The sequence below is a fragment of the Physeter macrocephalus genome, chromosome 2 (genome assembly GCF_002837175.3).
Source record: "Physeter macrocephalus isolate SW-GA chromosome 2, ASM283717v5, whole genome shotgun sequence".
NCBI lineage: Eukaryota > Metazoa > Chordata > Mammalia > Artiodactyla > Physeteridae > Physeter > Physeter macrocephalus.
The window spans coordinates 39,753,532-39,774,958 of record NC_041215.1 but is presented as its reverse complement, the minus strand read 5'-3'; the positions used below and the strand labels follow the sequence as shown (position 1 = coordinate 39,774,958).

At 57.9% G+C, this 21,427-nt stretch overlaps 1 protein-coding gene across 2 annotated transcripts in view; it reads left to right on the top strand.

Moving 5' to 3' along the window:
* The window catches only part of GLI2 (GLI family zinc finger 2), a 250,812-nt gene that overhangs the window by 217,097 nt on the left and 12,288 nt on the right, over positions 1 to 21,427 (top strand). For both annotated transcript variants that reach the window (XM_024117097.2, XM_024117100.3), the window contains 5 exons: positions 9,503 to 9,704; positions 11,276 to 11,489; positions 12,788 to 12,910; positions 15,990 to 16,124; positions 20,338 to 20,487. In XM_024117097.2, the coding sequence (XP_023972865.1) occupies positions 9,503 to 9,704; positions 11,276 to 11,489; positions 12,788 to 12,910; positions 15,990 to 16,124; positions 20,338 to 20,487 (824 nt within the window). The remainder of the gene's footprint in view (positions 1 to 9,502; positions 9,705 to 11,275; positions 11,490 to 12,787; positions 12,911 to 15,989; positions 16,125 to 20,337; positions 20,488 to 21,427) is intronic.

Here is a 21,427-nt window from a genome sequence, read left to right as displayed (position 1 = left end):
CCTGCAGGAGTGTCCCTGGGGAGGAGCACGGCAGTCCTCCTAATGGCAGCTCTGTGGGTTTTGTCCCGTGTCACCCTCAGCCTGCCCTGAAGGGAACCCACAGCACGACCAAACGATGCCACCAGAAGCTGGTCCCTGGGTCTGTCTCGCCCCTGTGTCTTCCCCAGGATGGTGTTTCGTCCAGGACGGGCACACAGTGTAGGGGTGCAGTGAGGCCTGTCGGCCCCCTGAGTGCATAAATCTACATGCTTTTCTCTCTCCTCCCCTTAACAGCCCTACAGGTGCGCCCCGCAGGGAGCGGGAGGGCCCTGGGGAGGACACGTGTGCTTGCTGGTCGTCACAGTTAGAAACCAAGCAACAGCGACAGTGCAGGGCATGAAACGTCAGATTCCCCAAGCGACGTCCGCCTGCCAAGGCCTTGGACCGGGTGGCACCAGGCCAGCCGGGCAGACACGGAGAAGCCGTGGCCGAGGGGTCTGGTCAGGCAGGTGTCCCCAGAGGGCGGGAGGGGCCGAGTCAGCACATGTGAGCGCCTGCTGTGTGCATGTGTGTGCCATGCCTTTATGCACACTCCCCGTGTGACTCCCCTCAGCCCCCTTCCGAGGCCACAATTACCGTCCCTGCCGTAAGATGGGCCCCCTGGGGTTCCCAGCATCCAGGGACTTGCCCAGGCCCCGCCCCGTCTGTCACCAGCATCGTGGGCTCCCCCTCACGCACAGCACCCCAGCCAGCAGAGCACATCTGAGGGGCCCCGTGAGCCATGGCCTCGGGGAGAGCCCGGTGGGCCAAGCAGCTGGGCCGGAGCCAGCGTGCTGCAGGGACGGTGGTGCTGCGGGCGGGTCCAGGCCACGCCGGCTCGAGCTGCGTCCTCGCTGGGGCAGCCGGTGCTGCCGGGACCCGGCGGGGCCTGGACAGTGGTACCCTGCATGCTGTGTGAGCGTGGCTCAGTTCCAGGTTCACAGTGGGTGCTCCATGCAGCCGGTTCCCATCTCTTTCCACTGGTATCTTTTCCCTCTTTCAAATCTACCACCTTCTCAGGGTTTTGTCTCCCGATTGGCGGCACCACCGTGCACCCCGTGTTTGGGCCCCAAGCCACAACTCCTGGACACCTTTTCCTCACCACCAGCCCACCCCCCCCAGGCCAGCCCACCCGAGACCTGCCAAGTCTGCCTTCTCAGCACCCCCGCCAGCCATCCAGTCCTGTGCCAGCTCAGCCTCCCCCGCCCCTCCCATCACCCTCGGGGTGAAACCCAGACTCTGCCACGTGGCCAGCGGCCGTCCCTCCAGCCTGTCTCTCCCCACCTGCGCCCCTGCGCCCGTCCACCATCCCCGCAGGCTAGCCCCGTTCCGCCCCGCACCGAGTCCCAGGACTCAGGTCCTGGGCGTCTCCCAGGACGCCGCCCGCATCAGCTCCCCTTGGGCTCTGCATCTCTCTCCGCCCACCTGCAGGACCCGAGGGGCCCCAGCTATAACTGGCTGGCCCTCCCGTCTTCACAAACCCAGAGCCCCGCAGGTCCAGGAGCATCTGCCAAAGAGCAGGGCTCTGTGTTTGTGGGGGCAGGGAGGGAGGGAGCGGCAGTCACAGAAGAACCCGGGGTAGAAACATGCAAACTAATCGGAAGAAACTGTGCGAGGCCAGCAGCTGTCAGCCTGCGGGGAGCCTGGAAGGGGACAGGCGGCTTTGTTCTGGGGCGCTCAGCGTTTGGCAGTGTCTGGGCTGAGCATCTGAGACACGGGGTCGGGCGGTGGTGAGGAGGTGAGCTCACCAGTAACTCAGCGCGCGCACACACACACACACACACACAAACACACACACACACACTTGACTTCCTGTCTCCGCCTCGGTCTTGAGGGTGTGATGGGCTTCAGGTGCAGAGCGGAGCTTCACCACCTCCAGCCTTGGTCTGGACGGACACATGGGTTTCTCGGGCTGAGCTGGGGGTTGGTGGCGACCCGGGGATTTTCACAAACCCCGGTGAACCTCAGAAAGGGGTGGTTTCTTTTCCTTTGTTCCCCATCACTTACCTCCAAGGAAATCGGAGTGAAGTCCAGCATGAATTCCTGTATTCGTTGTTACTTGGTTTTTTTCCAAACCAGTTTCAGCCAGAAGTTTTGCGTCCGTTATTTAAAGTTTTAGGCATTTCTGTGCAGCTCCAATGCCTGCGTGGCCCCGAGAGACTCGGGCCCAGGCCTGCGCCCGGCTGAGCCCAGACCTGCCTCTGGGTGTGTGGGGGGGTCCCTGGCCCCTCCCCTCCTGTGAACCGTGGGAAAGCCCACCAGCTCTGGTGTTTTCGGCTGGTCCCAGCTGCACGGGTCTGGGGAGAGATGCTCCCGGGAAGCCTCTGTCCACCCTGCGGAGGTGTGAGTGGGTCTTCCAGTCGAGTTTCTTCGTGCTCAGACTCTCGCGGGGAAAGGTGTGCAGGCCTGGGGCCAGGGCAGCGGGGCTCACGGGACCACCTGGGAAAGGGCCCTGAGGCTCTGAGGACATGTGTGTTCACGTGAGGAAGCTGCCCATAACATGATGGGGACACGTAAGCTCTCTGCCGGTGCAGGGGCCCTGAGAGTTTGTGCGGAGTTGGGGAGACTCCATGTGTGTGTCTCTTCGCTCTTTTTCGTGCACACACACACAAACACACACTACCTACATACCACATACACACCCACACCATAAACATGCACACACCACATACACATACACACACACACACACACACACACTCACTCTCCTCATCCATTCGTGAATGGGTATTTATTGAGCACCTACTACATGCCAGGCATGGTGCCAGGTGCTAGCAACACAGCATGCCAAGCCCTGCTCTCGCGTTGCTCCAGGGGGGCGCTGCTCTGTGGAAGCTCCCTGTTGCGGCAAAGAACACCTGTCCCGAGGCCGCCCCGCCTACCTAGCCTGTTTCCTCAGCACCCGCACTTCACATTCCAAGAGGAGGCAGAGCCATGGGGGAGAGAATGTCCCAGGGGCGATGAGTGTCAAGCTGGGGTGTGGAGATCAGGGGCACCCCGCTGTGAGGAGGCCTGGGGAAAGGGTGTCAGGAAGGCCACCCAGGTCCACATCCGGCAGAGCAGTGTTCCCAGCCCACCCACTGGCAAACCACCCGCAGTTTTACCTTAGCCAAGTGCCGCCTACACGATAACTTTAGTCTTATATTTTTAACAGACTCACCTTAAAATAGAACTTTATTTTTTTTTTCTGAAGTGGGAAACCCCATAATATCTGGGGAAGATGTCCCCGTCTGTGTCCCCGTCACGCCTAAACGATCTCCTTTGGGTCGTGTGTGTGTCCTACGCTGGGGAAGGTGCCACAGCCTTAGCGGCAAGGCTGGAGTTGGAGGGGCTCTGGAGGGTTCTTGCTGAATGGCAAAGCCAAGCCCTCCGTCCCCCGCAGAGCACAGGGCCGGGCTGTGGGCAGGACAAGGGGCATCTCCGGCAGAAGCCACCCTCCCTCTGCGGGGAGCCTCCTGGCCTCCAGGTGGTCAGTGAAGGCCCATTGCCCTGTTCTTTAAGGAGGCTGATTTATAGCCGGAAGAGTGAGGAGTGACGCGGCTTTGGAAGGTGATAGATAACCAGTCCGGGAATCCGAGGTTATTCTGCCTAGTGGTCCTCTAGAGAGCGCGGAGGTCACTGCTTTGTCACCAGGGCCCTAAGATGGAGTTTTCTCGCGTGATGCTGTTAAGTATTGGTGGTTTGACGGCGGAGCCGCAGCCGCCGCCCCCCGCCCCACCATGCCGAGGAGGTTGAAATGCTTCCGGGTGGAATGCTGTGTGCTTACAGCCCATATTTCCTACGAGCTGTATATTTTATTGTCGCATTGACACTCATTTCCCTCGGATGTCGCCTCCGTGCTGACGCCCGTTCTTTATGCTGCCCGCGGGTCCAGGGAGGTCTCAGGAACCAGTCACACGGATCACGCCACGGAGAGGCAGGGGAGCTGACGGAGGGGCTGCCAGAGGCCCGTTCTGGAAGGGCGTCCGCACCCAGCCTGCCGGCAGGAGGGAGACGAGGAGCAGGGTGCTGAGGGCAGGCTCAGGCCGAATGGTGTGTCCGGCTCATCTGGCAAGCCTGCCCAGAGTCTCGTGACACAAGCATTACGAAGCCACTTTCCAGGTGGGGAGCCTCGAGCCCAGAGCCCTAAGTTTCTTTGTCTCCATCATAGACCTGGGAAATGCACTCATAGGCCTCAGCCCACACCTCTGGTCCCCAGAGCCTCGGTGCTGTCTACTCCCCCGCAAGAGGGGCTATGAACAGCTAAGTGTGGGCCAGGTCAAGGTCCTCAGGCTGGATTTCCTTAGAGCATCTCCTTAGGGAGTCCAGAAACGATCCGGTGACGGGCTGGGCCATGCAGGAATACTCCCCGAGCAGTGGGGTCACGGCTCACAAGCCCTGCCACGAGGCTGTGCCCTGCCGTCCCCAGGGAAGGCGCGTCCAGGCCTCGGGCCCACAGGAGGCCCATCCGGAGCTGTGGGCGATACGCTGCTCCGTAGTCCATAGTGACCCTGAGGTGGGCGCTCTGGGCCCATCTTCTGGGTGAGGAACAGCCCAGAGAGGTCCAGCAACTCGCCCAAAGACACCCAGTTAGAGCTGGCAGGCAGGGTCAGAACCTGCGTCTGCCCGGGTACCGGGCCTGTTTCTGCATCTCCTGCCATTTCTGACTATCCCAGGGAAGGAGATTCCCCCGCCCCCGCGAGCGCTCTGGGATTATTACCTCGGGTAACCCCACTTCGGTGGTGTCTGGCGATCCTGCCCAGAGCCACAGGTACCACTGTCATCTCCCACCGAGACGCTGAGCTCCAGGAGACGGGGCTGGGCATCCTTGCTTGCAGCTCCCCCAGCATCAAGGCCGGTGCCTGGCAAACAGACTGCTGCAGGAGGGCCCGATGGGTGTGTGAAGTAACGCGCGAACGAACGAAAGAAAGAACTAGCGGACAAAACAGCATCCAGGTCAGGTGGCGTCTGGCGTTTGCCCAGGTGAGGGCAGGCAGGTGGCTGGTCACCCAGCGGCCGTCGGCTCTCGGAACGGGGGCATCCACAGATGAATGGACATGACGAGTCTGCCAATCCTGGTCATAAATCACAGGAGAAGCCACGGGAAATGAGTGCCAGGCTTTTCTTTCTATTTAGTAATTTATCGAGGGAAGAGGCACATTAATAAACATATTTCCCTTGAGGGGAGGGAATAACAGAGATGAATATCACTGTCAGATTTGGCCTGTTTCGTCTTGTTAGGGGCGCATGAGAGGGTGGGAATCCAAATATTAGTAGCAAAATCTTTTTTTAAGTGTATTGCAAAGATGTGTGTGTATTTGTTACTTTGTATGATATTAGCTCTACCCCCCATCTTGTATTTTCCCATTTACCACTCAGTTCATAAGTAACAGGAGTCTTTGGGAAGATTCACTTTTATATCTCAGAGTTGCTTTTAAAGTGAGGAGGAACAGGAGTGAACCCAGCAAATAAGAATTAAGAAGCTTGGAGGACACCCGGATAGGCGGATGAGTGCTTAGGGACAGATGTCCTCCACTGTGGCTCAGTCGTCTTCTCTAGGTTTGCTGTCCTTTTCTCTGTTATTAGCTCTCAGCTCACCCTGCTCACCAAAGAGTCCTCCTAGCCCCTAAAGAAGCCGTGTTCATTCACAGTTTCATTCTGGAAGATCTGCTGGGTTCAAGGCACTGTCCGTGGTGCTGCCCCTGTGTCCTCAGGACACACCAACCACACTGCCCCCATTGTGCAGATGGGCAAAGAGAGGCTCCGGAGGCTGAGTAATGCACCCCAGGGCAGCCACTAAGTGTCAGGCTGTCTGTGTGCCCCCACTGGGGGGTGTGTGTGTGTGTGTGTGTGTGTGTGTGTGTGTGTGTGTGTGTGTGTCCACCCTGGGCCCCTGCACCCAGAAGAGCCCTCCCCTGATACCTACCTACCCTCCCCACCTGAGCAGAGGCAGTGCGGTGGCGGTTCTGGGGTCCACCTGCCTGCTTTCCAATCATTCTCTACTTCCCCCGGCCGCGTGACCTTGGGCAAGCTACTTGTCTTCTCCTTTGTAAGATGAGGCCCATAATAGTTCCTTCTTTATAGGACAGTTGTGAAGATTAAATGGATTTACACTTGAAAATGCTTAGAACAGTCCCAAGTATCCGCAGGGCACTCAGTAAATACTGACTTTGGATGGCTGAGCGTCCACTGTCCCTTGATACACCACGCCTCTGCCCCATGCCAGGCTTTTGGCATCTCCTACTGGACTCACCACCGAGCCAGCCGGATCCCGGTAGTGGGATAGAACGGTGAGCGGGGAGACCGAGTCCCTAGTTCACAGAGGCGGGAGAATCAGAAGCAACCAGACATACACAAGCAAGTGCGAACTCCCCCAAGCTGCACCTGTTCACAGAGAGGAGACCGTGGTGCCCTGAGAGCGTCCCAGGGGGACCTGCCCAACTCCAGGAGGTCAGCGATGGTTTCCTGGGAAAAGTGATGAGCGTGCTGAGGGCAGAGCACTGCAGACAGAAGAAGCAGTATGTGCAAAGGCCCTGTGCAGGAGGCTGGAGAGGGGGTCAGGGGCACCCACAGAGCCACCGGGTGAGCTGAGGATTTGTGCCTCTTTCCTAGTAGCGGTGGGAGCTCTGGAAAGGTCTGGGGTGGGCAAATGCAAAGACATGATCTGATTTGGCCGCAGTGAGGAATGTGTGTTGGACAGCAGTTAGCTAAGGGCCCCGGGATGCCCCAAGCAAGTGGGGGGCTGGGCTGGTGGAAGTGGGAGATGCAACTGTGAAGGAGATGAGAGGGGGAGGCGTCAGGCCAACTCCCGGGTCCCCTGCTCTGCTGCTCTATGGGTGGCGGGCGTCCGCCAAGCCCAGCCCTGCAGGAGATGGGCGGTGTGGGCTGAACTGGGGCTGCCCTCCAGACGCAGGAGGCCAAGTAGGCAGCTGGCTGTCAGGAAGTTCACCATCAGAGCCGCTAAAGTGAGGATTTGAAAGCTGTTTGTGGTGAGAGCATCTTCCTGGGCCTGCCTCTCCCCACCTCTCTGAAGGTACACTCAGGACAGAGAAAAGCCACACAGCAGGGCTTCTTTGGACCTGGGTTCAAATCCTGCCCTTGAGCAAGTCGCTAACCTCCCCAAGCCTCATTTTCTTATCTGCACAGCTGGGTTTGCATTTCGGGGGGCAGTGATGGCTGTTCATTGCAGCAGTGGGTCTGAATGTCACTCATGGGGGGCTGTCGCCGGGTTGTCCGTGCACCAGAATTCAGAAGCAGGGACTTAACCAAACACCACACCGAAGGGACACACGCTGTCTCTAGTTGCTGACGGGCCAGGACCCACCTCTGTGGTCCGGGATGCCTGTTCAGATGGGTGGTCGTGTCTGCGGCACAGCCCAAGCGCCGGCTGGGGAGGGGCTGCTCCGTCGGACCCTGTGAGGCAGAAGGAGGTTGTGCGACATTGTGTCCCTAGGCGTGTGGGCTGGGGTCCTTCCCGCCGCAAGACGAAGGTGGTGACACAGTCTGAGTGTGTCACCTGCTGGCCTGGGTGCCAGCCATGCTCCCAGGCCCCTCTGCGGGGCAGGATGAGCTGGTTTTCACCAAGTGGAGCACCTTCCGTGAACCCACCATGGCTCTGCTTGCTAAAAGATCTGTAAGCCCCAGGCCTCAGAACCCAACAGAATCAACAGATGGCCAAAAACAAAGATGTTCAAGGAAAAGAATACCCGGAGTAACTCGACTTTCTCTCCCAACTGGGAGCTTTCCTACAAGCGCTTCATCCTTTCTGGTTGAAAACAAAGTCCGTGATTACACGCCTGCACTTGTACAGACATACGTACAGGGTACCCACCTGGGGCAGCTGGTCTTGGACCCAGCATCCTTCATCCACAAGGAGATGGTTAGGAAAGAAGACCCCAGAATCCCCTTCCAGCCGGAGGATTCTGGTGGCCCAGGCTTAAAGGGGCTTCCCAGATTTGCCAGCCAAGGATGGGCCAGGGGGAGGGCTGGGCGTGGTTGCCCCCCAGGGCAGTGGGCAGGGGCTCGGCCGAGGCTGCTTCGGTTGGTGGTGGTGGGCTTTCGAGTGGGTCGGTTGGTCCTGGGAATGCGGGCCCAGAGAGTCACAGGGTATCGCTCCTGCCTTTAGTTCTCCTGCAGTGGTGGAGACAGCACACTGACTCGCAAGCCCGCCTCCAGGACATTCTGCGTCTCCCTGGAGGAGGGGACCCATGGGGTCTGGGCAGGGCTGAGCAGGCAGAAGGGAGGAAGGCGGCATCGCGAGCCCGGGAACGGCCGAACGCGGTGTGGGCGCTGATGCGCTCTTCAGCACAGCCCTGGAGGTCGGCACTTGGGGACCCTTTGCAAAGAGGAAACGGGCCCAAGGAGGGTCTGGCCAGGGTGGGAACCTCGGCATGTGGATTCTTGTCCAGCGATGTTGTCAGACCATTTCTGGGCTGCTGTGTGCCCAGAGGGGAGACCGGAACCCTGGTTGGGAGAGGAGGCGCTGTCAGGAGGAGCGGTCTGGGGCCCCTGGTCCTGAGGCGCAGGGAGCCCGGTCTGGGTGCAGGCCCTCCTCCCTCCCTGCAGCTACGTGTGTATGTATGGGGAGGGGGAGAGTGTACCCATGGGCAGTCGGGTGGGGCACCACGCGCGTGCATGCACGCATGTTTAAGGCAACAGGTCCCCGAGGCCCAGGCGACTCCAGAGGGGAAGGGCCTCGGTGTTGGAGAGCCGTCTGCATGCTGCCAGGCTGCCTTTTGCCATGGCATCCTGCATCCTCCCCACCCCAGACTGGCCAGGAGTCTAGGGCCTCTGCTTGGCGAACATCCAGTCGGGGCATTTTGGGGCGATCCTGGTCGCGACGTGATCCATGACCCTGGAGCACGTGACTCCTTTCCCTCTCCTTCCTGTGGAAAAGTCACCCGCTGGGATGCTCTACAGCAATAAAAAAGGCGCCGGTTCCTGCCACGCACAGCTGCGTGGAGAAACCTCACCGATGATGTCAGACGAAAGAAGCCGTTTGAGAAAAAGCATTGATAATTCCATTTACGTAATAGACAAATATGCAAAACAGGCAACGCTAAGCTGAGGGTGAGAGGCCAGATGGGGGCTGCCCCGGGGAGGGTCCGGAAGGGGCAGAGGGGCTGCTGGCCGCTGGCCGGGCCGTGCCTCTTGGCCCGCTGCTGGCTTCACTGGTGGGTTCCCTTTGTGAGAGGCCACCGAGCAGTTCACCTATGGTTTGTGACTTGGCTGTTGTGCCTCAGGCGTTGCTGGACCCGGTCTCGGCCTCTGCACGCCTAACAGGACAGGCACTAACACAGATCCTCAGCGCACCAGGTGTGGACCAGGCCCATCGTACAGATGAGCAAACTGAGGCCGAGAGAGGCCCGTGCCCCAGAGCCGCCAGCTGGACAGGGGCAGATCCGCAGTGCCCATCAGACTGTCCCCACCCCCAGTCCCCTTCGCCCATCACATCACCCCCACAAGTGCGGTCATGCTGACACGCCTTGGCTTGGCTGTCCTGCAGTGTCGCGTTTCTCCAGCCCCCGGGTGACGCCCCGCCTGAGCCGCAAGCGGGCGCTGTCCATCTCCCCGCTCTCGGACGCCAGCCTTGACCTGCAGCGCATGATCCGGACCTCGCCCAACTCGCTGGTGGCCTACATCAACAACTCGAGAAGCAGCTCGGCTGCCAGCGGCTCCTACGGGCACCTGTCGGCCGGCACTCTCAGGTGAGCCCAGCCCGCGAGCTGGGGCCGGGAATGGGAGCTGGGCTGGGGCCCAGTGGAGAGGGTCCCCACTGGCCCCCAGGGAGAAACACAGGACTTGTTTTTTGGTTTTTTTATTGAAATATAGTTGATTTACAGTGTTGTGTTAGTTTCTGCTGTACAGCAAAGTGACTCAGTCATACACATACATACATTCTTTTTCATATTCTTTTCCACGTGGTTTATCACAGGATATGGAATAGAGTTCCCTGTGCTCTACAGTAGGACCTTGTTGTTTATAGGACTTGTAAGTCAATCTGCTTGCGACCGTTCTAGGAATTCAAAACCAGTAGTGATGACATTGAAACATGCCAACATTTGGGTACATCTTCATGGTCCTGTTTTTCACCCACCAGATGATTTTTTTGTAACCCTTACCGGGCCTGTCGTGAAAGATTCCATTCCTAGTATTTCAGCAGTGTCGCTGACCAGCACTGAGACCGCTGGAGGTGTGACACTGGCTTGGCCTGCACGTCTCTGGGCTGGCAGACGTCTCCCTCTGTGGTCACAGCACACGCGGACCTCACCATCACCGCCCGCCCTGTCCCCTCTGTGCAGCCCTTGACTGTTCAGAGGACCCAGACCCCAGCCAGCCTGGCTGAGACCATGTCCTTACCCTGGCCCTCCTGAAAGAGGCCAGGGTTAGAGGAGCTTAGGAACGCCAAGAGAGCTCAGCCCAAGGACCCGGAGATAAGGGATGATAACAATTATATCAGTTATCTTTTGCTGTGTGGCAAAAAAAAAAAAACAAACAAAAAAAAACCCCTCAGTTTCAAACAGTAAGCATTTAGCCTCTCGCACCGTTTCTGAGTCAGGAGCGTGAGACTGGCGTAGCTTCAGGTGTCTCGCGAGGCTGCGGTCCAGATGTCGGCCAGGGCCGTGGTCACCTGGAGACTTGACTGGGCCTGGAGGTCTGCTTCCAGGATGGCTTGCCCTTGGGCCTGTTGGCACAAGCTTTACTTCCTCTTCACGGGAGCCCCTCTGCACGCTGCTTGAGTGTCCTCACAACATGGTGGCTGGCTCCCCCTCCCCCCCCCCCGAGGGAGTGACCCCAGAGAGCAAGGAGGAAGCCACGGCATCTTCTGGGACTTAGCCGCGGAGGGCACCATTTCTCCCTCAGTGTCCTGTTCTGGAAAGAGTGGCCCGCATGCAGGTGGCATGGTAGAGCTCAGAAGACAGAAGATAGTGGGAACCGGAGGGCTCGGGACACACTTCCTGGACGAGGGGGCGTTAGAACGGGGTTCAAATGGTCGGGGAGCATCAGTGATGCAGGGGCGCATCTCAGGCGACAGAGCAGCGAAGACCAGGGACAAAGGCTGCGTCCTGGGACAGGGCCTGGGTGGAGGCCTAAGATGGCGGCAGTGGGGAGCCACGGGTGCTTGAGTGGGGTAAAGCCACGGGGACGGGGCAGTCAGCAGCGTGCCCGTCCCGATCCGCGGGCAGGGTCCTGTCTGCCCAGGAAGCGTGAGCCTCACAGAGCCCTGCCCCCACCCCACCCCAGCCCTCTCCATCACCTTGTCTGCCCTTCTCTGCAGCCCAGCCTTCACCTTCCCCCACCCCATCAACCCCGTGGCCTACCAGCAGATCCTGAGCCAGCAGCGGGGCCTGGGCTCGGCCTTCGGACACACGCCACCCCTGATCCAGCCCTCGCCCACCTTTCTGGCCCAGCAGCCCATGGCCTTCACCTCCATCAGTGCCACGTCCACGCAGCTCAGTAGCAGCAGCAACTGTCTGAGTGATGCCAACCAGGTAGGTGGGGGCAGGGGCGGGGGGCCACCAGGTACTCATCTGCCCGAGCGAAGGCCAGTCGTGGCCGTCTCAAGCCAGGAACCTGTGGAAGGACTGGGCACGGGTCTGGCTGGCACCGTACCTCTGGGCAGAGGCCACGTGATCAGACGGGCCTCGGGCTGGATACCCAGTCAGGAGACCGGGGCTGGGTCCTCACACAGCGCCCTCCCTCACCATGGCCCAGCCCCCAGCCAGGACAGTTCTTTGGCTGCCTGTCCAATAAGCATACGACTAAATGGAGAAACCCTGGCGTTCAGAGTCGGGCATCATACAGGGACCTCCCACACAGCATGTAACGTGGATGGCTGAAACAGGTGATTAATATTGTACAGCTTAGTTTGAGAGCATGAGTTTACCCGAGCCCATCTTATTTGACCTTCCCAGTGGGCTTTTGACATGCCCAGCCGGCTCACACCGGGCGTGGCCTGCTCGGTGTCATGAGCATTTGATGAATGAACAAAGTCCTGTTTTGCAGATGGGGAAATGCCGTTGGTGTCCTAGAGACGGTGTCAGATAGTAGGAAGGGCACAGGCCTCAGCACCAGATCGGGTTTTGAACCCTGACATACCTGACAGCCCTCTCAGCCTGAGCTCACACACCTGCAGAGTGGGGCTGCCACCGGCATCGGGTCACTGAGCCTGGGTCCACCTGCATCCTGGTTAATGCCCACGATGACCGTCCTTGAGGTGAAGCAGCTGCCCAGGCCACCCAGCTGGCAGGGACCACGTGCTGGGGAGGAAAGACCAGAGGCCGTGTGGTCTAGGAACGGCCCTCTTCTAGAAAGTTCTCCCCAGGGCTCCAGGCGGCCACCTAGCACCTCCCCCAGACGGTGGCTGTCGGCTTTTGTCACATCCCCTGACACTGCAACTCTAACCCGCTTGTCCTGAGGAGCCAAACTCTTCTGTCCTGCTCCCTGGACTGGCCGGCCCTGTTGTCCTCAGACCCAGAGCCGCCCCTGCCTGGGAGGGCTGAGAAGTTGAGGCCGCTGAGTCGGGAGCGAGGTCCCCAGCATTTCTCAAAGAGGGGGTCTCTGCTCCATCTCCGTGGTGGTGGGGGGTGCTGTGTGGTAGGGAGGAGGGTGCTGGCGGGCCCGGCCCTGGTTTCCCCGGGCTGTGCCCCAGGCCAGAGGACCAAGCTGTGCGGGGACTCCGTTTCTGAAACTGCAAACACAAGTGTTGGCCCGGATGGCCTAGTGCGGAGGGTCCGGGGTAAAGCCCAAGCAGAACTTTGGGGTGCCCCCCTGTGCTCCCCTCTCCCAGAGCAAGCAGAGCAGCGAGTCGGCCGTGAGCAGTACCGTCAACCCCCTCGTCATCCACAAGCGCAGCAAGGTCAAGACGGAGGCCGAGGGCCTGCGGCCGGCCTCCCCTCTGACCCTGACGCAGGTAACCTGCCGGCCGTCCTGGCCGTGCTCGAACTGGGGCCGGGCCTCGTCTCCTAGGGCAGCTGCCTTGGGGCCATGACCCTGTTGAGAGTGGGTGATGGATGGCAGCCTGCATGAATGAGTGAGTGAGTGAGTGAGTGAGTGGGCCAGAGGGGGCAGGGCAGGCACGCCAGGAAGCTCAGGGAGGACCAGAACTGTGTCCCCAGCTCCCCGCCTGCCTGAGGGGGATGGGGGAGGGAGGGGGAGGAAGGGAGGGAGGGGGGAGGGAGGGCTGCAGCTGTCTGTCCCCCCAGCACAAGCCCCAGCCCAACTGAGTTGCTCACAGCCCCTGAATGGCTCAGCCCCCCTGCGTCTGCGCCCTCTCCCTAGAAATCTGAACCCCACCCTATTCCCCGAATAGTAGGACTCACATCTGCCCAGACACCCCCCCACACCCCCACCCAGCTTCTAGGTCACTTTGTCTCCTGCACTGCACGGTAAGCTTTGGAGAGGTGGCACTTTGGGAACAGTGCCTGGTTTGGCTCCGCGTCACCGGGTTTGCCTAGGGCCTGGTGCGCAGTGGCTGAGAGATAATATTTTCTAAGGACTCAGCGCACATTTGAGGGGGTGAGTGTACAGTGCCTGGGAGGGGAGGGGGGACAGTTCCTGGCGGGAAGACGGGGAACAGAGCATCCCGCAGTCCGGAATGAGCCTGTCGTGGGGCTGAGACCCTAGTGCAGGTGTCTTTCTTCGGAGATCCTGTCACTTATTCCAACACCAAGCCGACAGGCACACAGCCCCAGCTCCAGGGGAGGGGGCGGCATGCATGCCGACCTCGGGGGCAGGCCTCTCGTGGTGGCCCGGTCCCCACCCGTTACTACAGACTCTGCAGCTATGACACCACGGGTCCTCAGGGCCTCTGGTCCCCGTCTCCCCTACATCTGCTGGACCATCCTTTATCAAACCTGTAAACCATAGGGTATGCTCCAGGCACTTAATTTTTATGAAATATTGGGTTCTGTTATTGTCAGGCAAACAGAGAGGTTAGTGACAAATTCTTCTCCCCTCACTGACACCAGAGCATCTCTGCGTGATGCATGGTTTCCACACGGCTGGCCATCATCAGGGGCCATTGAAATTGGTGAGGACGGTGAATATCCACGGGAGATAAACTCACTGGAGCCGTGGGGCCAGGGCTGCGGGGAGGCGCTCAGCACCGGGGAGCCCCCCGCCCCACCCCCTCAACCCGGGGGGCTGCACAGAGCCCACCCTCCTGCCCAGCTCCACTCCTACCTCGTGTCGTGGAAGGACAGCCGTTCATCACGAGGAGGTTGTCACCGTGTCACTCAGTGACCTGACTCCTTTGCTCCGTGACTCATTTGCAAGGTGGACGAGCTTGCTTCCTCTTGGCAGCAAATGCAGCAGAACGAATCCCGTCTCAGCTTCAGCCCTCAGGTTCCTGGGCTGGGATGCTGCCTGGCTCAATCTGGAGGCCCAGGCCCACCCCCTGCCCCTGCACTCTCCTCCGATCACGTCCATGTGGCAGCTTCCTCCCGGTTTCTCTGAAATAAGCAGGGCAGGCAGCTTGAGGAGTAATACATCTATTTCCAGTTTCTCTGGAAGTGCAGAGACATTAGGAGACCCCAGCCCTCCCACGGCTAGAGGTTCGGGAAAGAGGCATTCCTGCCCCTCCTTTTAACGTGGACCCAGTGCTGCCCGGGGACTTACTGGACAACACGTCGTTTTCCTTTTCCGGAACACATGCATTAATTGTAAGGTGCTCTGGGAGACGACACTCAGAACCCACCCCCTGGAGAGCCCTCTGCAGCCCCAGTGGAAAGCCAGTCTGAGGTGCGCGTCCGCACCGGCCGCGGGGGGTCACGAGACCAGTTTCTGCTCCGAGAAATGGACTCAACTTCAGGAGGGATGCTGAGATGGAGGCTGCAGCCTCCGCTTCATTGAGTCCCTGTAGCCTTTGGGAACTGGGGTGCCTGTCTCTGCGGAGAGGGTGTCTGTCCCCCCTTAGCCTGAGCTATAAATGCTTTCCCCAGAGGCTCTTCTGAAAGACAGACGTTCCTGCCATTTTAGAAATAGTTTAGAAGTAAAGCAGGTCCCCCTAACGTCTGCCCCTTTGCCTGGCTTTGCTCTGAGCCTGCCCCACAGGCCAGGGGATACTGGGGAGGCCTCAGCCTGCTCTGGAGGGCCTCGCCGGGCCTTCTTCCCAGCCTGTGCCTCTCCCCATGTCCCCATTCCTGGTACCACTCTGCCTGTCCCGTGTGCCCGGCTTGGAAGCTGCCTCCGGCCAGCTCTGTTGGCGTCAGCTGGGATGGGGGGCCTTGTGGGGTTGACCCTCAAGTCTGTTGCTGGTTTGGGAAGAAAAGGCTTTGTCCTCTTTGAAAGGAATTTCGGGTGCCTGTGATCAATAGAAGGCCCATCGCAGGGGCCTTTCCTTTACCTTGAAATGGGCATACGTGGGCCCCATCGTGGCCGGGAGACATGAGCCCAGATCTGGGCAGCCGCGAACTCACTGTGTCCTGGAGGGAGCCGGTCGGCCTCTGCTGGAACGTCAGGGTGCCCGGCTGTCATACCAGAAGACAAACACCCGCATTTTAGGGCTGTCACAGGGAAGCCCGATGCTGGGAGAGTATGTGAGTGCCATGTGTGCCCTTGGGAGGAGGGGACAGTGTGAGGGTAAGGCCAGGCCAGTGCGTGTGACGTTTCCTCTCGCCTCCAGACAGGAGCCGACCCCGCACACACTCTAAGTACAGATGCCCGCCGCCCCCCTGAGCCTGTGGGGCCTGCCCCAGCTCTCCCCAGGGAAACCCCACCAGATAAGCAAATGTCACTGCCCTCCTGTCTCCTGTTCTCCTCGCCATGGCCGTTGACCCAGGATTGATGGGACTCCGTGCTGATGACCAGCCAGCACGTGTGTATGCTTGTGCGTTCATGCGTGTGATGGGCGTGTGAGCACAGGCGTGGCCCCACCTAGGCCAGCCCGTGTGTCCTCAGCACAGCCTTCACGGGGCTGATAGTGACCTTTCCTCGGGGCCAAGTGGCTGGATGTGGCCCATGTGTGTGTGCTCTGCCCCCCCTCCCCCCAGGAGCAGCTGGCTGACCTCAAGGAGGACCTGGACCACGATGACTGTAAGCGAGAGGCTGAGGTGGTCGTCTACGAGACCAGCTGCCACTGGGAGGACTGCACCAAGGAGCACGAAACCCAGGAGCAGCTGGTGCATGTAAGCCCCCGAGCACCCGCGGCCTGCCCGCCGGGCCAGCCCACGCCCCTGCCGGAGAGGAGGGCTCCCGGAGGTACCTGGGCCACCTCCTGTGCACGTGCAAGGCGTGATTAGTCACCTGGGCGTGCTTGTTTCTAAAAGGGGACTTACAAATACGTATGTAGTACAAGAGATTAACAAAAATAATGGAAAATTAGAAGGAAAGGAACAATAGAATGAAGCCCAAAGTAAAGGTAGTATTAAAAACCAAGTGCTCTGAGCTTGGTCTTTTTTTATTTCTGTTTTTTTCTGGAGCTTCCTGGCAGCCAATGCAAAGAGGGAAATAAGATTAGTTCAGCCAGCCAGCATCCACAAGGTAACAACAAACCTGACCCTGAAACCTGAAAGAAGTTTCTCCCATGGAGGGAGGAGTTGGTCTTTTCCTCTTGGAGACCATGCACAGATACCAAGTGTGCATGGGTGCAGCTGGGTGTTTACACCCATACAGGGAGGGGGCTGCTGTATGATGCCTGGGTGCTGACGGATCAGGAGATCAGAGAAGGCCGCGGGAGCTGGGGGTGCCCTTCAGGATCTGCCTGTAAACTTCCTACAACGCAGCCACTGTGGGCTCACTCATGCAGTGCAAACAGCAGGAACAGGAAGCTCAAGGTAGGAGGTGCCTGGCTTCCGACCTGGCTCCACCACAGCTAGCCAAGTGGTTCTGAACAAGTGACTGAAACTCTATGAGCCTCGGGTTTTTTCTCCTGTAAATAGAGGTGAAGCCCACTCTACAGAGGGGTGAAGGTTGACCATGATACCAGCATAAGCACTTAGCAGAGAGCAACCCTCCATACACGGGCATTCCCTCCTGGCTTCTCCTCCCTGTTCCCCAGGCCGGCCCCGAGTGGTTCCCTCTTCTCCATCCAGAAAAGAACTTAAAGTCAAGAATAAACCTCCCCCAACCCCAACGCGCACTCCTTGGTGAGTGAGTGTCTGTAAAGATGAACCTACACCAAGCTGGAAGCTAAATTGCTGGGTCGATCCCCACTCGGCAACTCTCTTACATTTTAACCAATTTAATTGTAAATTTGAGTTAGCTACCTGACATTTTTTAAATATTTAAAAAATTATGTAAGTATTATATAAGCATGTTCTCTTTATAATCAAATTGAGCACTATGGAAGTATACAAAATGTAGAGTAAAAATCCCCCCACCCTCTCCTTTCTCACCTCCAGAGACAAGCATTGTCCAGAGTTGAGCATGGATCCTCCAGATGGCTTCTGTTCACACACACACACACACACACACACACACACACACACACACACACACACACACACACGCTGTTCACACCCAGGAGCCATCCCACAGGAGCCTCCTCCTCCCTAGCTCTGTGAAATCAACATTTAATACACCACCCACTCCCCCTGCTTCCTTTTCTCATGGGCTTGCTCTCAAAGACTGTAGGTTTCTTTGGTGTTGGGGTTTTTCTCCCCAAATTCTCACCCAGGGGACTGGAATTTCACACACACACACACACACACACACACACACACACGCTGTTCACACCCAGGAGCCATCCCACAGGAGCCTCCTCCTCCCTAGCTCTGTGAAATCAACATTTAATACACCACCCACTCCCCCTGCTTCCTTTTCTCATGGGCTTGCTCTCAAAGACTGTAGGTTTCTTTGGTGTTGGGGTTTTTCTCCCCAAATTCTCACCCAGGGGACTGGAATTTCTCAGCAAACCCATTGCCGCTGACATCAAACCTGTAAAGCAGGGTCTTATCTAATCCCCCTGGGACTCAAACATAATTTTTCAACCAAGTGCTCTGAGCTAGAGTTCACGTACACATCTTTTTTTTTTTTTTTTTGGAGCTTCCTGGCAGCCAATGCAAAGAGGGAAATAAGATTAGTTCAGCCAGCCAGCGCCTGCAAGATAATAACACCTCTTTGGGTTAAACAAGTATTGAGGTGGAGTAGGGGCCACTGGAGCTGTGAGCTGTGGGACAAATCAGATAGATGAAAGGGGGAAAAGAGAAGATCTGGAGCCGGGAGAGGTTGCAGGCAGGGGCGGGGGGGAGGGTGTAAAAGATGCTCAGCAAGGAGTGGGTCAGCCCTGAAGAGCGGGGTGGGGATTCCTCAAGCAAAGGCAGGGGGTCCAGACGTGGGAAGATGGGCTCCAGCTGCAGGCTCCTGCCTGGGTCCTGGGGCTGTGGGTGACCACCTGCACCTGGCCTTGAAAGGAGCAGGTTCCTGTGTTGGGGTGGGGGGAGCAGGCCGGTCTGCTCAGCTCCGTCTCTCTCTCTCTGCTCCCTGGGAAGATGGATGGCCTGGGCACGCACGCGAACTGGAGCCCCCAGTCAATTATTACAATTTGTTGCTAAGCAAACCAATAAGAAAAAAATGAAAGGTATTGTCAGGAAGCATTTTTATCATTTGAAAGGCTTTCAAAATGGAAAATGAGGCCAATATACTAAGATTTCCCTGGAAGTTCAAAGCGCCGTAGATTTTGCTTGCTCTGATGTCGGCATTTGGATGCATGACGGTCCAGCCTGTCACCCAGGGCACGAGGGCCCAGCGGTTTTCTGTCTTGCGGGGAGAAGATGTTACTGGACCCCAGATGCTCAGCTCCAGCACAGCCTTGTAGGTTGCAAAGGTCTACAGAAGCGCCGTCCAGTAGAAAGACACCACCAGCCCCAGTGCCAGCCCCACATGTGGTCTTACATTAGCTAGGGGCACGTTTAAGGAGAGTGAAAGGAAACAGGTAAAATTAATTGGATTCATGTATCAATATTTCGTTTAACCCAATATATCTAATATTATCCTTTCTGCATGCAGTCAGTATATCACAAAATTATTGAGATAGTTTACATCCTTTTTGCATTCTCAGTCTTTGAAACAGGTGTGTGGTTTATACTTACAGCCCATCCTGGTCGGGACCAACCACCTTTCAGGGGTGCAACAGCCACATGCGGAGAATGGCCACCAAATGGGACAGTGTGGGTCCAGACGTGGTGGCAAAGATGCCACCATTCCCACTCCCCAGTTAAACAGACAACCTGAAAGATTAAGGACATAAAGGTCCTGAGGCCCCACCCACGTATCAACACATCCCAAAGCTCAGAAGTAGTAAGAGCCCTGCTCCAGTGAGGACTGCAGCCTTCAGTTAAATCACAAAAGCAAGTAACAAAACCAAATGTCCTACTCAGGGTGGCTTGCTTTGCTACCTGTGACAGAAAACCTCCGTGGCCTGTTGCTCCCCATCACAGGGAGAAACTGCCCCTGGGGGACACACAGGTGATGGGCCCAGGGCAGAGGCCAGAAGGTGTGGGTGCAGGGGCTGAGAAAAAGAGAAAAACTCTCCCCATGCTCCTGACGCAGGGCAGTGCTGGCTGGGGTGGGTCTGAGGCCCACTCGTCCAGGGAAGGCTTTCTGGCCATGCGCTTCCCGGCTGCGCCCGAGACGCCCCCCGACCCTGAGCACCGAGGGCCCCCACCACCACTGCAGGATCAGCTGGATGTCTTGGGCTGTCCCGCCTTGCTCTCCTGGGCCGTTTCGTCCCCCGGGCAGCATCACACAGTGCCCAGGGCACACCGTCAGGGTCAGACTCTAGCTCCATCCTGGGCAGGCTACTTTAACAACCTGGGCTTTTGTGAAAAGGGGACAAAGCTGTCATCTCATGGGTCACTGTCAAAAAGAGAGACGAGGATGCATTTATGTTTCTGTTACGATAAAAATGTTAGGGAATTCCCTGGCGGTCCAGTGGTGAGGACTCGGCGCTTTCACTGCCAAGGGCCTGGCTTCGACCCCTGGTCGGGAAACTAAGATCCCACAAGCCTCGTGGCCTAAAAGAAAAACAAAAATATTATTTAAAAATGTCTGGAGCCATAGGGACAAGCTTGGGAGAGGCCGCTCATGCCCCCACTGTGTGCATGTCTGCCCCACCGCAGCTAATGAGTGCCTGCTGTTTGCAGCCTGGAAGCATCATCGTAACCATCAGTTCTCCACAGACCAGAGCCCAGAGCCCAGACTGGAATGAGCGGGGTGTCTTTGACCACTGTGGAGGGTCACTTTGATGACTCATTGGAAGATGCAGCCCAGATAACGCACGAGGAGGCGTGGCCGGCACCTGGATGCTGGCCCGTGCGGCGGCTGGTCTGCATAGACCAGGGGGGGTCTGGAGGGGCGGGTGGACGGGCTCACCCTTCCCCGTGGGCTTCTTCCCGGCAGCATATCAACAACGAGCACATCCACGGGGAGAAGAAGGAGTTCGTGTGTCGCTGGCAGGCCTGCACGCGGGAACAGAAACCCTTCAAGGCGCAGTACATGCTGGTGGTGCACATGCGCAGACACACGGGCGAGAAGCCCCACAAGTGCACGGTGAGCGGCCGCGGCCGGCCCCTCGGCCAGCTTGTGGGGCTGGGGTGGGCAAACCTGGTGGAACGGCGTTGGGACAGGCCTTGCCGACAGGGTGTCCTGTCTGCCCCGCCCAGTCCTGGGTCTGTCTGCTGCCCCAGATCTTCGCTCTCTCTCCCTCTGGGGCAGCGTGTGCATCTCGGGACCTGCGGCGGCGGGGGGGCGGGGGGAGGGGGCGTGCTGGTGTCTCTGTGGTTGTGTCTGCGTTACCAGGAGCCCCACGGCACAGCTGTGCCCTCACCCGGCTCGGTGACCCTGGGCAGGGGGCCAGCTTGGTGGCTCCCTGCAGCCTGTCCTCTGCACAGAAAAGAGTTTCACTGGAGAGTCACAGATTGAGCGATGACAGGTTAAAAGTCACTTTGGTTGAGTTTTTTTAAAAAACGGGAATGCAGTGATAAGACCTTTTAGACAGTCTCCCTTATGGAGTCAACAGGATTTGTGACACTATTGGGTTGAACAAAAGGTTCGGGAAAACCCGAACGAACTTTTTGGCCAGCCCATGTTTGGTGAGACCTTTTTTTTAATTTTTTTTTATTTTTGTATACAGCAGGTTCTTATTAGTTATCCATTTTATACATATTAGTGTATATATGTCCATCCAAATCTCCCAGTTCATCACAGCACCACCCCTCCCCCACCACTTTCCCCCCTTGGTGTCCATACGTTTGTTGTCTACATCTGTCTCTATTTCTGCCCTGCAAACCGGTTCATCTGTACCATTTTTCTAGGTTCCACATATATGCGTTAATATAGGTGAGACCCTTTTTTAACACACAGGAATTGCTCCCCCTTTCAAAGAGCGGTGGCCCTGTGATGCACTCCTGTGGCTGTGACAGAGGCCTCTGGGAACTGCTCTTTGTGAATTACCGTATTTCATAGATTCTGAGACATACACTTCGTTCTC